General features: G+C 34.4%; 3 protein-coding genes across 5 annotated transcripts; 2 read left to right on the forward strand and 1 right to left on the reverse strand.

The window, feature by feature from the left end:
* Positions 1-4,543: 4,543 nt before the first annotated feature.
* LOC105119034 (glucose-1-phosphate adenylyltransferase large subunit 1-like) lies at positions 4,544-10,467 on the forward strand. Of its 3 annotated transcripts, none has more exons than XM_011017131.1 (15): positions 4,544-4,685; positions 5,209-5,519; positions 5,716-5,838; positions 5,926-6,096; positions 6,542-6,634; positions 6,746-6,829; positions 6,919-6,974; positions 7,078-7,171; positions 8,339-8,524; positions 8,767-8,847; positions 9,217-9,303; positions 9,383-9,487; positions 9,576-9,682; positions 9,841-9,901; positions 10,002-10,467. In XM_011017131.1, the coding sequence occupies exons 2-15, from the start codon at positions 5,286-5,288 to the stop codon at positions 10,101-10,103; spliced, it is 1,584 nt and encodes a 527-aa protein (XP_011015433.1). In that variant the 5' UTR covers positions 4,544-4,685; positions 5,209-5,285; the 3' UTR covers positions 10,104-10,467. The 3 variants fall into 3 exon arrangements, with proteins under 3 accessions (XP_011015433.1, XP_011015434.1, XP_011015435.1); XM_011017132.1 differs by having other exon boundaries at positions 4,574-4,655; XM_011017133.1 differs by lacking the exon at positions 4,544-4,685 and adding an exon at positions 4,791-4,894.
* Positions 10,468-11,045: 578 nt separating this feature from the next.
* LOC105119036 (SNF1-related protein kinase regulatory subunit gamma-1-like) lies at positions 11,046-13,043 on the forward strand. The gene is made up of 7 exons (XM_011017134.1): positions 11,046-11,235; positions 11,333-11,508; positions 11,601-11,708; positions 11,848-12,009; positions 12,204-12,286; positions 12,380-12,571; positions 12,656-13,043. The coding sequence occupies exons 1-7, from the start codon at positions 11,046-11,048 to the stop codon at positions 13,041-13,043; spliced, it is 1,299 nt and encodes a 432-aa protein (XP_011015436.1).
* Positions 13,044-14,059: 1,016 nt separating this feature from the next.
* Positions 14,060-15,704, reverse strand: LOC105119037 (F-box protein At2g16365-like). Its single transcript, XM_011017135.1, has one exon. It carries the CDS (start codon positions 15,357-15,359, stop codon positions 14,649-14,651), a length of 711 nt encoding a protein of 236 aa, XP_011015437.1. The 5' UTR covers positions 15,360-15,704; the 3' UTR covers positions 14,060-14,648.
* Positions 15,705-16,156: the final 452 nt, after the last annotated feature.

The following is a 16,156-nucleotide window of genomic DNA, read 5'->3' on the forward strand; positions in this document are numbered from 1 at the left end:
AAGGTGATAAACTTTAACCTAATCTGGCTGGTTTTTCTTTTCCTGTTGCCTGGTCTTGGTACGAATACTATGAGAAAAGGGAATCGTTAAGCATATATCTCGTGTAGTTAACAAGTTATATACCTGTATAGAGAATAAAATGAAGATGGATTCATCTTTTTATTATCTCTGCGTGTACAATTTGTAGTGTATTACCATTGTGATTAAGGAAAATATATTGGCAATTATTATTATTATCAACCAACAGGTCTATATCTTTATTTTTATTTTATTTCTCTTAATGGAGGAGGTAGCTTCCTGGATAATTAAATACATTTAACAAGGTTTCTCAGTGTCTTTTACGCTAATTAAGTCAGATTTTCCATTATTATGCTATTTACTCATCGCTTAAAAAAAATCCAACTCCCCGACTGCTTGCCGATTTTTATAACTGTAGCGCACGTCATTTTATATATATCAGACAATTATTACATTCGGATTGCATTTCAAGAGGTTAAATTTTGATCACTGGATAAGTTGACACGATAAAATAAAATTATTCAAAACCATTGTTTTTTCTTTTAAAAAACATATATACTAAAACAATTTTTATTTTAAATTAACTATTTAATTCGTGTTTAGCTTTGAGTAAAAAAAGACTTAGTAGAAAAATAAATATATAGGCCTTTCCCATGTGTTATTAGATATAAAAAATTCATAACCTTGCTTATATACACATTTAATTAATTAAATTAATATTTAATTAAAAAACAACTATAATTAAGCTATTTAACATTATAGCACAAGTCAAAGTACTCAACCACGTTTAATAAACATTTTATTTAATTAAATAATCATTCATGTTAATGAAAAGGTAAAATAAATTGTTAATAAAAGCAAAATAAATAAAATTATAAAATAATTCAATATTAAATAATAATTTTTTTTTTAAAAAAACCCTTAAACAGCATGGGAGCTGCTATAATACATGCAATATATGCATCAACAACTTTTTTAGTGTGTAATATAAAACAAAAGGATATAATTGGCAACTAAACTAAATTAAATAGGTATTTTATCTCAAAATTTAAAAGAACATCTAATTTTTTTTTTATTTTAATCCTTTATTTTTTTATCTCATACTCGTAAAAATTTAGCCTACAATCTGGTCGTAAAAAAAAAAAAAAAAAAAAAAACTATAAGGAATGCGTTTTGCACGGTAAATTCCCCCGCACGTTTTAGTATTTCTTACAATAGTAATGCAAATAAAACTGAGACAAGTGTGCGGCCAAGAAAACAGCAGGCCCTATTAGACTCGTGTCCCCTGTCCAATGTTGAAGTCAAATGGCCCATCAGCGTCTTCTGTCTGGATGCATCCTAGATTATTTTCATCTCAGCCATGGTCGATGCAGTCACTGAACCACAATTTGCCAATCAATCCCTTTCGCCACCTTTCACTGTCTACTTTAGCTGCATCCATATAATGTACCCTCCTGTTGATATTTCGTGCCCTCTCTCGTCAGATATTAGCTCCGATTTGCTTGCTGGCAAGTCCCATTTCACTTCCATGTCGAGTTCTTGGATTTCATTGCATTGCATATATGCATATTTTCTCTTTTATTTCATGTGTATGGTTTGATTTCAAAATAACAATTTTACAGGGAAGCCTCTATTTAAATTCTGAATAGTGGAGATCCTTTGATTTACAAGATTAGGAGAAAATAACTTTTTTTTCAAGTAATGGTTGATGTTTAGATTAGTTTATATATATTTTAATTAATTTTTTAAAATTTTAAAATTAATAATATAAAATTTTGATAAGGATGAAATTAAAAAATAAAATTAAAATGATCAAAATACTAGTTATTTTATTATTTAGATTAAAAATATAAATATTTCTAAGAAAGAGAAAAAAAATTTTAAGGGCCAGGGTCCACTACTAATCCCGTGTCTCTATTTTTATTTTTAGTGGTTTTGAAATTTATGATATTTATATTGATAATTTATAAAAAATAAATTTAAAATCTAACCAATTAAACTATATTTCTTATAATTATTAAGGGAAAATAATATATTTTTATTCTTTATATTTATAATTTATTATCTTATTATTTGATTTGATTTTGTAATTTTATTATTTTGATTTGATTTTGTAAATGGGTTTGTTTTTTAAAATTATATTTTTTATTTTTAAAATTTTATTTTTAATATCAATATATTAAAATAACATAAAATTATTTTAAAATTATTATTATTATTATTATTGTGGGTTTTTGGGTGGACGGCGCAGAGTAGTTGAATTATTACTGAAAAGGAAATGAGAAAAAGGAAAAGAGACAAAAACAAAAATCTAAGGTGTAGAATGGAAAGATGTCCCACCAAAAGCTGCAATCATTTTTCTGAGAGATCACGTGGGCCTAGCGAGGGCATCATGGGCCTCTGCTCAATGTAATAAGAACCGTCCACGGGTGTAGGCATGACATGTGTCCAAAACTGGAGGGAAGCACCAAGCACATCATCGAAGAATTTAACAAACTGTCAATGGCCCCTCCCAGCAGTTTATGAAAGTGGAGCTGCACATTTGCACTTGCATCCAAAACAAAATTGATTAAACTCAAAAGATCAAGAAAGGATCTGCGTGATTGGTACTGTGAAAGATTAAGAAAGGATCCCTGTATGTGTTTAGTAGCGTGATTTTGGGTTTTCTAAAAATATTTTTTTAATATTAGCCTGTTAAAATAATAATAAAATATTAATTTGATGATTTTTTTAAATAAAATTTATTTAAAGCGGAAGCTGCAACATTTCCAAGATCAGATATGGCAGTGGCAGGAAATCTTGATATGAACACAGCATAGAGTGTTTGATAATTGGCAGGGTTCAATATTTGTATACTGTTAACTCCCTTTTCTCAATGAATCGGAAACAAACTAGAGTGAAAGGTGACACCTCTATTTCCTGTGGGCAGGCTTTTCTGCACCACCAAAGCAATCATATGACCTCTTTCATTCATAAAATTCTCCGGCCAATGGCATACCATTCTATACGTAGAACAATGAGATTTTAAATATCTTGTAATTTAATATAGAAAAAACCAACTTGAAGAACAGTGGGGATCTTTTGTCTTTCCTTTCCCTTCTGTTTTTCCAGGATCTTAAGAGAAACACGCTAATTGATTCCTGAGCAGTGCCATTTCAGGGAGTGGCACTGTCATTTGATGATTTATTGGTAACATCACCTTAAGTTCATAACAATGGAGAAATTAGTCAGTTCATCATCAATTACATATTGACAGCATGTCCAAGTTGCGGGACATGTCTAATCTTAGCTGAAAAATGACAGATTACAACAGCTTGAATTGCCAAGGGTGTAATGAGGAAACCTTCTCTCAACTGCTAAGCTACTAGGCGTCTCCTTCACAGTTTTTACACAGAATTAATTAACTATGCATGTCTAATTAACTTCACTAATAACAACGCTAGTAAATCTAGGCGTTGGCTCACGGGTCACCTCGAGAGCCCAGTAGATACGATGTTCTCAATCTATAATATGCTCCGAGGTTTTTTAGTGTTTGTAAAGTGAATAACAATTTGTTCACATTAATATTCTCTATAATATGGCTGATAGTAGAAAACTCAACACCATTAAAACTTTTTTTTTTATGCGGTTTAGAAACTCTCATGTTATAAAATTAATAACTTTGTAATAACCGATAATAATAAATAAATTAAATAAATTAAAAAATAAGATTTTTTATTCTTATTTTTTGTATTATAAATAATTTAAAAATTAAAATACAAATACTTCATAACAAAAATTATTAATCTTTATCTAGGTGATTCACCTTATCATTATGGCTAGTGTGAAATTGATAAAGAATCATCTTCCTCTGTAGTAATAACATAATATATACACACATACATACAGACACATATATATCAACAAGTATCTTTTATATAATATTAATAAAAAATAAATATTAGGTATAATAATTCACAAAATTTATGTATATTTGGATTTAATGATCATATTAAATTTAATAATTTATTAAACTCAAATATATTTTAACTGTTAAGAATATTAAATTTAATAATTTATTAAACTCAAATATATTTCAACTTAACAGTTGACTGAATTTAAAAATATTTAATTTACTCAACACGTAAAATATATATTCACGCTCAGTATACAGCGAAACTTAAAAATAGTAAATTACACCCGGAAGCAAGCCAGGTCAATATCATTTGAACACGGTATTCTTCCTATCTTTAGATATTAATTATGAACCTAGGCCCCACCTTTTATCATCGGTAATGACATTGCCTCTACTTCTTTTAAATATAAGCTTAGAATAAAAAACAAATTAAAAAAATATAGTGATAAATCAAGATGGTCTCTATTTAAAACCTGACACGAAATTCATGGAAGTATGATGCACTTACAACTTGCCAAGAAACCGACAATGAAGTCTACCGACATTGTAGTCTAGTGCTAGTCATGAATGCGGTGATAAATATCATTTTTTTGATTTGGACAGTTGTTCGGTATATAGGGCATCTATATATAACTAGAGGGGGAGCCTGGAAACCTGGACTAAAGTAAGAAGTGTACTTGAATTCTTGAAAACGAGGAGGCAGAGGCAGAGGCAGAGAGGGTGGTGGTCAGAGACCCAGAGAGTTAAGAGAGGTTACATTCAACAATTTAAGGTATAAAATAATAAAACAGCAAAAGTGCCTGATTTCTCGTGAGGAATCACAAGCCAATAAAGCCATATTAACCACCACTGTCAGCATCATTTCACGTATTTTTTTTATTTGGTTGATCATTTCACGTATTTCACTCCCATTTCCAACCTTCTAAAAACCCACTTGATCATTTCCCTGTCCCTGAAGTTCAAATCTTGAAGCACATTTCGGTGTGTTTTCTACAGTGATCTTTAATATATTTCCAGACAAGTTTGATTCTTTTGCTTTTTGGAACTTTAGATTCTTGATTCGTAGTAGCTTCTGTTACCTCGGTTGTACTTAAAGTTAGTTTTATTTTGTTAAACTTGACTCTTTGGCTGGTTAGATTTGGTACCTTCTTCATTCCCTAAGCTTGTAAGAGCATGTGGCACAACTGTCACCATTTTTACGATTATATAGTTGGTTAGTACGATATCTTTATGTGATCTGTACTTTACTTGGTTACTTATTTTAAAACTCAGCTTTAATTGGGATTTGTATCCAGTATTTTTTGCGGGTGCAACAATTTTATTGTGATCCATCAAGATTATCATCAAGCGGGTTACCTGTGAGAGTGCTGCAATGGATTCTTGTTGTGCGACCTTGAAAGCCACCACTCATGTGGCGAAAGCTAGCAAAGGTGGCTTCAACAATGGAGATAAAGAGTTTTGGGGTGAAAGGATCAGAGGGAGTTTAAATAACAGTGTTTGGGTCAATCAGTTGGCAAAAAGCCTTAAAGTTGACAAGAGTGTCAATAAGTTCAAGCCTGGTGTTGCCTTTTCTGTTTTGACATCAAGTAATGGCAGAGAAACTGTGGTAAGTTGATTAGACAATATAATCAGTTTTTGTATTTCTTGATCATTCTTTGATATCCTCCATATCTAAAATTTCCTATAATATCAATATGGCCATCTCAATTTCTGAATAAGAATGATTTTGGTTTTTAAACACGCATGACTTTGATCATAGTTTGATGCGTACTCATCCTTGAACGGTTTCTAATTTATGGCAGACCTTTCAACCACCACGATTTGAGAGAAGAAAAGCAGACCCGAAAAATGTGGCATCAATCATATTAGGAGGAGGTGCTGGGACTCAGCTGTTTCCCCTTACCAGAAGGGCAGCAACACCAGCTGTAAGAAAATATGCTTGATTTATAGAAGATTATGAGTTACTATTATAAAGTTCGAGATATAAACATGCAGTTCATGGTATTCTGCAGGTACCTCTTGGAGGGTGCTACAGGCTTATAGACATCCCAATGAGCAACTGCATCAATAGTGGGATAAACAAGATTTTTGTTTTGACCCAATTCAATTCGGCTTCCCTGAACCGGCACCTTGCGCGCACGTATTTCGGAAATGGAATTATCTTTGGGGATGGATTTGTGGAGGTATGATTCCATTCTTAGAGTATTTATTTCTCTGACTTCAGTTTTTGGAATCGGAAATTTCCTGCAAACAGAATCCAGGATGCCATTTGCTATCCTTTTTCTATTACGCAGGATTTATGTGTTGAGAGAAAGCAATCAAACCTTGAAATTAGTTTTCTTCCAGTGATATATAATCATATTTCACATTTCCTAATTTACCACGGTACAATACTAGAAGTTACTTTTGGTAAATCTTCTTGTCAATGACCTGATCAAGAAACTGCTAATCATCCTATCTTGGCAGATGTCTGATAAGAAAACCTCAAAGACAACATTGATCAGACATTATCCAATCTGGAGTTCTTATAATACCATGGAATTTAATTGAGGAAATTGCATCAAATCTTAATTTTAACATGCTTCTTTCGTAACGTAGTGATGGATAATAAACACATTTGATAAACAGGTTTTAGCAGCAACTCAAACACCTGGGGAAGCAGGCATGAAGTGGTTCCAAGGAACAGCAGATGCCGTGAGGCAATTTACATGGGTTTTTGAGGTGAATATGAATACTTATAAGGCCATTTTCATCTTCATATAAGTAACTGTACTCCACATTACTCTTCAGCCGCTTGAATTGGAGTCTTATGAATTATGTTGGCTCTTGTAGGATGCCAAGAACAGGAACATTGAGAATATACTTGTCTTATCTGGAGATCACCTTTACCGAATGGATTACATGGACTTCGTGCAAGTATGCCGTTATTCCTCTAATGACATGGACTTTGAATATATTTAACTTTTTCTTAAACTCTGGCTTGCCTGTTTGCTATGAATCAACAGCATCATATCGATAGCAATGCTGATTTTACAATTTCATGTGCTGCTGTGGGCGAGAGGTCTGTTGAGCCTTTAGCTGTGCTTCAAGTGATATTTTTTCTTGGTTTCTTTATTCTAAGGAAAACTTTTTTCCTATAACATTTCGTCTTGACTACTTTGTAGCCGGGCATCAGATTATGGACTGGTGAAGATAGACGGCAGGGGCCAAATTTTCCAATTCACTGAAAAGCCAAAGGGTTCTGAATTGAGAGAAATGGTGAGAATTTCAAAATTCATATGTTTAGACCTACTTTTGTAATAGCATCCCTTGAATCTGCATCCACATGCATGCCCTGCTTATACTTCTGAAAAGTAAGTAACACAAGATTATGAAGAACAAAGCAAAATGACACCAGGCTTCATCTTCTTTCAAATGTAGGATCAGAAAAATGTAAATCTCTATCATTTGCCTTAAGACTGCTACAACATCCTAATTTCTATATAGGATCTGAAATTCTGATCATCTGGTTTCCTTACGTAATTAGTTAATGCTGTAGTGATAAAAGGACTATCAGATTCAGATCATTTTGAATGACTTGAATTTTAGTTGCAAACTAGATTTATCACTACTTTTCTGTTGTGGGCGGAGTAAAATTCATATGAATGAAATTAAAAAATATTTGTAATTTGATAGATATCTATATATTAAAAAAATAATAGGATATGAAGTTGAAAAAAATATAATTTGATAAATTATTTATAAATTAAAAAAATAAGGGTAAAATTGAAAATAATTTATGATTATATAGGTTATTCTAAAATAAAAAATAGCAACTAAAATGATGAGAACTAAACATGAAAAAAAAGAGAGAAGAAATAGTTGCTTTGAAATCTTACAGAGGTGGTGCAAATTTCAAGATAGAAAAGAAAAGAATAAAGAAAAGTATATCAAGATCTTCTAAACACCATTATAGATGGTAGTTTTTGACGACTGGATATTTCTATAAACATTGCATGAACATTTAAAGATTTTTTTAATAATATTTACTTTATCACAATTACAATAATTTCCTTAAACAATCTTTAAATCTATAACAAAACTAATGTATGACCAAACCCAAAAAAAAACTCTTATGAGAGAATTAATTGTTTGTCTCCAATAGTTACACTATTTCAATAGAGATGAATGGATAAAAACACTTCTAAGCTAAAATCTTTACATTATTTTATTTCAAGGCGAGTAGTTATTTTTTGTGAAAAAATTGGGAAATGACAGATTTGGCAGTTATGATAAAAGGACAATCCTACCCTTTGATTTTTTTAAGGGCAATTTTGTAATTTTACAATTACAACAAATAATAATATGATTCTGTGTGCACAGTAAAGTTACTATAGGAATTAGTTTTTTTTTTTTTTGTTAATATATTTTGGTTGTTTGATGCAGCGAGCAGATACTACTCGTCTAGGGTTGTCTCCGCAAGACGCCATGAAGTCTCCCTATATTGCATCAATGGGGGTCTATGTGTTTAAAACAGATCTTTTATTAAAACTTTTGAGGTGGAGATATCCCACAGCGAATGACTTTGGATCTGAGATCATTCCTGCAGCTGTAATGGAGCACAATGTCCAAGTAAGAGAAATATTAAAATATTCTATATCTGTTCTGGTAGAAGGATAATTTTTCAGCCTGGTACAAATCCTTCCACCCACCTTGCTTATTTTTTCTACCGAAGTGTATCGGAAGAATAACCGTGCTTACGAGGAAGAACTAAAAATTTGAGCTATTTGCTTCTTCATATTCGGCTCGTTTTACTGTCTAGACCAAGTATGTGTCCACTAGAATATATAATGCTGATGTAACCTTGTTTGCAGGCATATATTTTCAAAGACTACTGGGAGGATATAGGAACCATAAAGTCATTCTATGAAGCTAACTTGGCCCTCGCTGAAGAGGTTAGTTTTCCGATTATGGCATCTCATACTTATCATGTAAATCGAAAGGGTATAGAAATGTAGCAGCTAATGTCACCTGAAGAATATTTTTTTTCCTGCTAGTTTTTCTATCTTTCAATGAATTTGGGCACCTTCTCTCTTGATTTTTTGTCGAACATGCTGTTGTAATCATATAAGATGAGAAGGTATCTGAAGCATGACTGCCTTACAGAGAGTTCTGACTCCTGATGCAATATAGGCATAGCCATCAGGATTTCCATGCCTCCGCAATTTATAATTAGCATTCCATATTATTTCAAGTATGTATGTTTGAATTTCTTTTCACTGAGACAAGAATCATGTTTTTCATTTACAATATATTTTCTGCAGCCTCCGAAGTTCGAGTTTTATGACCCAAAGACACCCTTCTACACATCTCCTCGATTCTCACCACCGACCAAATTTGACAAATGCCGGGTATGCTGGTATACTTTGGGATCCATTTTGTGGATTTAATGAATTACATCCCTTCTGATGTTTTAGTCGGATTTTTCAGATTGTCAATGCAATAATCTCCCATGGATGTTTCTTGAGAGAATGCACTGTGGAACACTCTGTGGTCGGCGAACGCTCACGTTTAGATTATGGTGTTGAGTTAAAGGTGACCCATCGGCGTTTTCTCCGTTCTTTATATTTTCTTTTCTGGATACGTGAACGAGTAACAATTACTCTCTTTTGTTCGTCTTCAGGATACCGTGATGCTTGGGGCAGACTGCTACCAAACTGAAGTTGAAATTGCCTCTCTTCTGGCAGAGGGTGAAATCCCAATTGGTGTAGGAAGGAACACAAAAATCAGGTACTGGACCCAGTATTGGAAAGTAAAATGAACTTAAAACGAAATATATGGATGCCATCCTCTTCCCCCTCCTCTTTTTTTTGTACTTCTTTAATTAGACTACAAGGGTATAGAAATGGTGATTTCTGACAAAAAGTTTATGGTTTTTTTCTCTGAAGGAATTGTATAATTGACAAAAATGCGAAGATAGGGAACGATGTTATCATCATGAATAAAGACGTAAGTAACCTCTCTGCGAACTATGCCCCTATACGGAGTCCTCAGTAGGACTCTTATGCAAATTTCTGCATGCATATATCTCAATGCTTTGGTTTTGCAGGGTGTGCAAGAAGCAGATAGGGAAGAAGAAGGATTCTACATTCGGTCTGGAATCACCATCATATCGGAGAAGGCAACAATAGAGGATGGCACAGTTATCTAAATAGATGATGGATCTCAACTATTTATCAAGGACTTGGTTTCAAGTTGGTGTTGAGATGAGAACATTTTGAAGCACTTCTGAGTGCCTGTTAAAGAATCCGATGCAGCATTTTGGACGCGAAAGAAGAAGCAAGCAAGCTGCTCCTACTTTATCCTACGTAAATTGCAAGATCCCTCCTTGCTTGTAAAAATAGAGCCCAAGTTATGATCTGATGTAAGTTCATAAAGAAATCAAAGAGCTAACTAGTTAGTGCTTTGGGTCAACTTGGTGCTAGTATTTATAAGAGACTATAAAAAAATTATATTTTGTCAGATATAATGAAATGAGCCTTCTAAATGCTTGCAATAAAACTTACATTTACCATATATATTGGAATAGCTTAGACATTGGATCTCATGGAAGAAAGTGTAGCAATGAAGTGCAATGTTGGATCATTTCTGTGCTTCCACATCAAATTAAAAGAGGCTGCTGCCATCTTCTTGTTTTTATTTTTTTACATCATCTACATCTAAATTAAAGCGTAAACTTTTACTTAAAGAAATCAAGTCTCTCTAACTCATCTTAAATAGATCATTCTACACTCAAACTACGTTGGTATATTAAAAAAAAATGGTAATTGATGCACCTTCTTCGTGTTTATGTTCACTGTAGAAAGAGATTTACAAGGTAAATCAATCTAACATTATGGCACACGAAACAATGTTGTTGTCGTGTTTTGCCCTCGAACAGTGTGGTCAAGAACCCCTTAAATACCGAGTCCTTGAGTTGCTACGTGGCAATTCAGGGGTTGCAAGAATTTCCTTCAGTTACACCTGGGAGCTTCTTTTCAATGCAACGTGTTAAATATGCATGGAACATAAAGATATAGAAACAGAAACAGAAGCATTGACAGACAGGGAAAAGAGCGGTGAAATTAATCTAACAATGCAAGAATCAAAGATGATGGACTTCAAGAAATTGGAGGATGTAATGAGGCAGCCAGAAGGTTTTAGCTTGGTGGATAAAAAGGAGAATCTAGTTTCCAACTTCATGGCTGATCAAAAACACCACCAAATTGATTCTGGTAGTGCCCTTCAAATGTTTCTTGATCACATCCCCATTAGTTCTATCCCTGGCATAAAAAGTTCTCCCGGTACTCGAAATCTTCTGCTCCCTCTCAATATGGTTAGTTTTGATAATAGTTTTAAATTGAATGTATGATGATCTGTGTTGTGTGTACTCTTTTTTAGTTGTGGAATTGAAAATTGAGGATAGAGTAAAAGATGCGATACATTTGTTGTTTGAGAAGAATGTTTCTGGTGCTCCTATAGCTGATGTTGTAGATCCTGATACCATTATTGGAAGGTTTTCGGATCGGTATGTGGGGTACATAGATTTAGCTGGCATGGTTCTTTGGGCTCTTGAGGTATAACTTGAGACCTTCACCATCTGAACAAATGCAAATTTTGCAGTTTTTTTCACTTAATGTCCATATTAAGCGGTCTTTGAAATTTAAAGGAATGTGAAAAGGCTCATATGCAAACCAGAGGGACTGACGGTGATGAGAATGGAAAAAGTAGCATGTTCACCATGCTTGAAGATAATCCTCAAATTGGACAAACTAAGGTATCCTTTTCTTATGATACAATGAAGGCTTTAACAAGGTGTTTACAGTAGTTTTTGATGCATTCAAATGGTTAATGTTCTTGGCTTATGTTAAGTTTTATTGGATAAATAATGGTTATGTTTTGTGCTGTCTTATCAGGTTGGGGAGTTAGCCAAGTCATACCTTTGGGATCCATTTTTCCCTGTACACTTGGATGACACACTATTTCACGTTCTGCTGCTTCTCTCCAACCACCACCGGCTGCAAGTTGTGCCTGTCATAGAGAGATCCAGCTTTCAGGGCATTGGTTTTGTAACACAGGTTGAAACTTGTTCTTTCTTAATGTTGTGTGTGCCATCATCTGATTCAAATCTTTGGAGATTTTACTGTTGCTCTTCTATAGTTGTTGAAAGCTAACCTGGTTTTGATCGATTGAAAATAAGGAGGATAAGTAATTGTGATGACATTTCAGGTCTTTTTTTCTGATGGTAAATAATTTGCGATGCTTTTGTTAGAATGCAGTGATACAGCTGTTGCTTCAATCAAGTGGGCTAGAATGGTTTGATAGCATTGCAGACAAGGCTTTATCTGAGTTTCGGTACACCTGACCAAAATTAATGTTTCAGCTCATTTTTTGTTTGGAGCTGTAAACCATTAAGCTGCTTGTTCACCCTTCTTTTTCCTTGCACAGTTTTGGAAACGAAGAGCGTGTTGATCTTGTATACGGAGATCGAAGCTTGGCAGAAGCTCTTCATATTTTGCGAGAAAGCCGAAGTGGCGTAGTTGCTGTGGTGAATCGTGAAAATAACAAGGTTATCGGTTGCATAAGGAACAGTGATGTTTATCTTTTGTTAGAGAATAACGAAATACTTGGTGACAGAAAGTAGGTTTGGAGGACCATTTCTTCAACTGCTGGAGGACCATTATTCATTTCCCCCAAAAAGTGACGTGTTTTAAATACTCGCAGGAGGCTAACTGCTGGGGAGTTCATTCACACAGAAACTGCAAAAGAAAACTCTGATGGCACCTTTGAAAGGGACCTGGGGGCACTATTCGCAGCCGGAGCTCTTCAATTGAGAAACAACTTCCTTCCGAAAATGGACTCGCCAGTTAGTACCAAAAAGAGCAACACTCTCAAGCAAGCCATGAAAGACTTGGCGGAGACCAAAGGCTGTTTTTGCTTTCTAGTAAATGATGCACAGCAGCCAGCAGGTTTGCTGACATTGAGAGACGTCATCATTCAATTTGCCCCACCATGTATAGATTCGAATATTCATGGAGGTGGTTTCTTTGAATCTGCTCTAGAACAGACAGGGTGCCAAGTTAAGAATGGAACTGTCATTTGTGATCATTGAGTTCCCTGATGCTGACACTGTCGGCTTTTGGCCATTGGATATTATCTCGATATCCAAGCTTCAAGTCCAGGCAAGATATGGTCCTTTCTATAAAAGCTACTTCATAACTGGCAGTCAGGAAACAGCTACATAATTCCCTAGCTTTAATTTTTGTTTGCACGTAAAACATGAACAAAAACCTCTCACATGTTCATGCCAAGTATTATAGACTTGTATAAAGCAATGAATTTTGATTTATTTTTTTAATTCAGAGTATAACTGTTTTTTCCCTCCTGAATTCTCATTCCGTGTGAGAGAGGGAACCAAAGGGAGCAACTCCATTCAAAGTAGTATAAATTGTGCACAAGTTTTTTGGATCAGAACTGCTCTATCAAAACTTGGAAGAGAGCTACATCTTAAGGGAAAGGTTCACTGAACTAAAAGGAAGGCTTGCATTTTATGTTTAGCCCCCGGCTCATGGCATAACCAAGAGATAAATATGAAGAGTACAACAAATCCACTATGGCACAGGCTTTTTGGTGCACCCCCAGTTCAGTATAATCCACCTTCCTGAACAACGTGCTCTGCTGACACCAAAAATTAAACAAGCTCACATTTAAAAAACCTGGAACAAAATGGCAAGACTTGGGGATTGTGCAGTAATCCCAGGGCATCTAAATTGTTTCACTAGCTTCATTACACCACATACATTCTCATTCTCTTGACGAATAGGGTTTGAGAAATCATGGCAGATGTTAGCCACAACCTGTTTACAGTATTCTCTCAGGTAACAAGACATACAAGCAGCATACTAAAGAACAAACCTAAAATGATGTGCACCTACAGTTGCCTGCCTCTTAGAAGATGAACTCTAAAAAATGCAGTTGTATACCAGAGCTCAGAGAGGAATGGGAATTACTGTTCGAGAGAGGAAGGAAGAACGCTCACCCAGTTCGTTGTTCTTTCATACCTAGTCAAGCATTATTCTTCCATTTTCAAACTAATGATATCATAAATGTCTAACCACAAAAACCATATTAAAATATCAAAAGTCAAAGACCAAACTTGTGTACACGTGAAAACCAAAGCTGATGTGAGGTCTGCTGATATATTTCTGCATGCAAACTGTACATGGATATGCGATTATTACGCATCTACATTTGACGAAGCACAATCCCTTCCATTCTTTAAATCTTTTATTTTTAGTTTCTGATTCCAGGTATTACAGCATTACTCCAGTTTGCTTGCAGTGCATATGGAGGATCAATAGGTGACATGCTTGAATGTGGCCATGTTCTTTAAGATTTGCAATGTGAAGCAGCAGGGGCTGGGTTGCCCTTTCTCAACCTAAATGGCTACATTGATGAAACAAGGCCTCTTCCAAATCTCACATAAGATCCATCCACAATGCCTTATCTGATCACTGGTGGAAAGCAGGAAATATAAACAAATTCAGGCAGGATACATAACAAAGCAACATTCAGGCTCTACAGACTCCATCTCCAGTCTACTGATCTGATGGAGGATTGATGGATAAAGATTTCAACTTGTTGCACTAATGTCAACTGCTAGGATAACCGGCACATGCTGTGGCTGCCTGTATTGCTCTTCAATCCTAGCATTTTCTCAGGAAAGCTCATCTCTGAATCCCCTGGTATTCCAGATGACAGAAGACCCCCGTTTTCTGAATTCACATGGACGAAAACCACTCATGGCCTTCCCCATCAGAGCCATAGCAGCAATGCTAGCAAACTGCTTCTTCTGGAAGTCTAGTGTTGCCACTGAACATTCTGGCTCAGAAACTACCACAGCCATGGGCTTCTTTTTTGGAGATGCAGATGGCTTATGACACCACCTCTGAACCCAAGCATGAGAGAGTGTTATTTCTTGACTTTTCCTTGCCAAGTAAGTGGAATAGGATTTAGCGTTCCTAGGTGACTCTGCAGTCTGATCTGTCACCGCCTGCTCTTTACCGCAAGTATTGCTTTTCTTTGGTTCTGAAATACTTTTCCCATGTCTTGGCATTTTGCCGATCAACTTATTAAATTTCCGACGGGATAATGCTTCTTCAACTTTTGAACTTTTAGTACCATAACCAAAAGAATCTGAAGCACTTGGTTTGAGACGTTTAACCCATCTGCTGTATGGGTCCAATCTCGATGGAGCGTTATGGCAGTCACTGGATTTTGAATTTGTAGAATGCTCAGGATGGGGAAGTAAGCATTCCACATCCAAACTCTGGGTTCTTGAGGTGCTTGTCTCCATGTCATCTGGTGACCTTGCCACGCCTAGAAGTACAGGAAGTTCTTGCTTAATATCAGGTAATTCGGTGTTCATCTGTCTGCCCTTGGTTTCTTGTCTGACTGGAGGCACTCCAGCTTGAGAAGCTGGTGACTTTTGGCCCTCGCTGATGTCCTACAAAGTCAATAAATACTCATGTGAACAGATGAGACGATGGCCTTGTAAGCCTTAGACTCTGGAACTTTTTGTAAAGTTACGATCCCTTTGATAAATTCCTTGGCCTAAACCAAAGCAAAAATCTAACTAGACAATGCAAACACCTGTAGAATGTAACTTATTAGCGGTAGAATGATTTCAAAGACCAAGGTAGAAATCCACCAAATTCCTTGAGTAGCAAGCGGCTGCTAATACAGCTGTATAAAATTCCTTACCTAATGCAGAAAATTAGTTTTTTTCAGAAAGTAAATTTAAAAAAAAAAAATAAAAAAATTATTTTTTAATATTTAGTAGTGTAATGAAAAATAAATTAGAAAATATTTTTTAGTATTTTATTATGTCATAAAAAATAAGTTAAAAAATAACTTATTAATATTTTATTTTTTCAAGTTTATTAAAATAATGATAACCAAATGTTACAAATTAAAAGGTTGAATGAGAATAAAATTTAAAAATATATAATTTCATAAATTATCTTAAATCAAATAAATAAAAAAATCAAATCTAAAAAGAAAAAGTTAACATTTTATAAATTATTTCAAATAAAATAAGTAACAAGGACCACATTTGATAGATAAATTTTTTTAGTAAAAAATAATAAGAAAAAATAATAATTAATAATAATTAATATAAAAATTAAATTTTAAGAGATAAAATTAAAAAATAAATATTCAAAA

Source organism: Populus euphratica, unplaced genomic scaffold, assembly GCF_000495115.2.
Source record: "Populus euphratica unplaced genomic scaffold, PopEup_1.0 scaffold2461.1, whole genome shotgun sequence".
In the NCBI taxonomy this organism is placed as follows: domain Eukaryota; kingdom Viridiplantae; phylum Streptophyta; class Magnoliopsida; order Malpighiales; family Salicaceae; genus Populus; species Populus euphratica.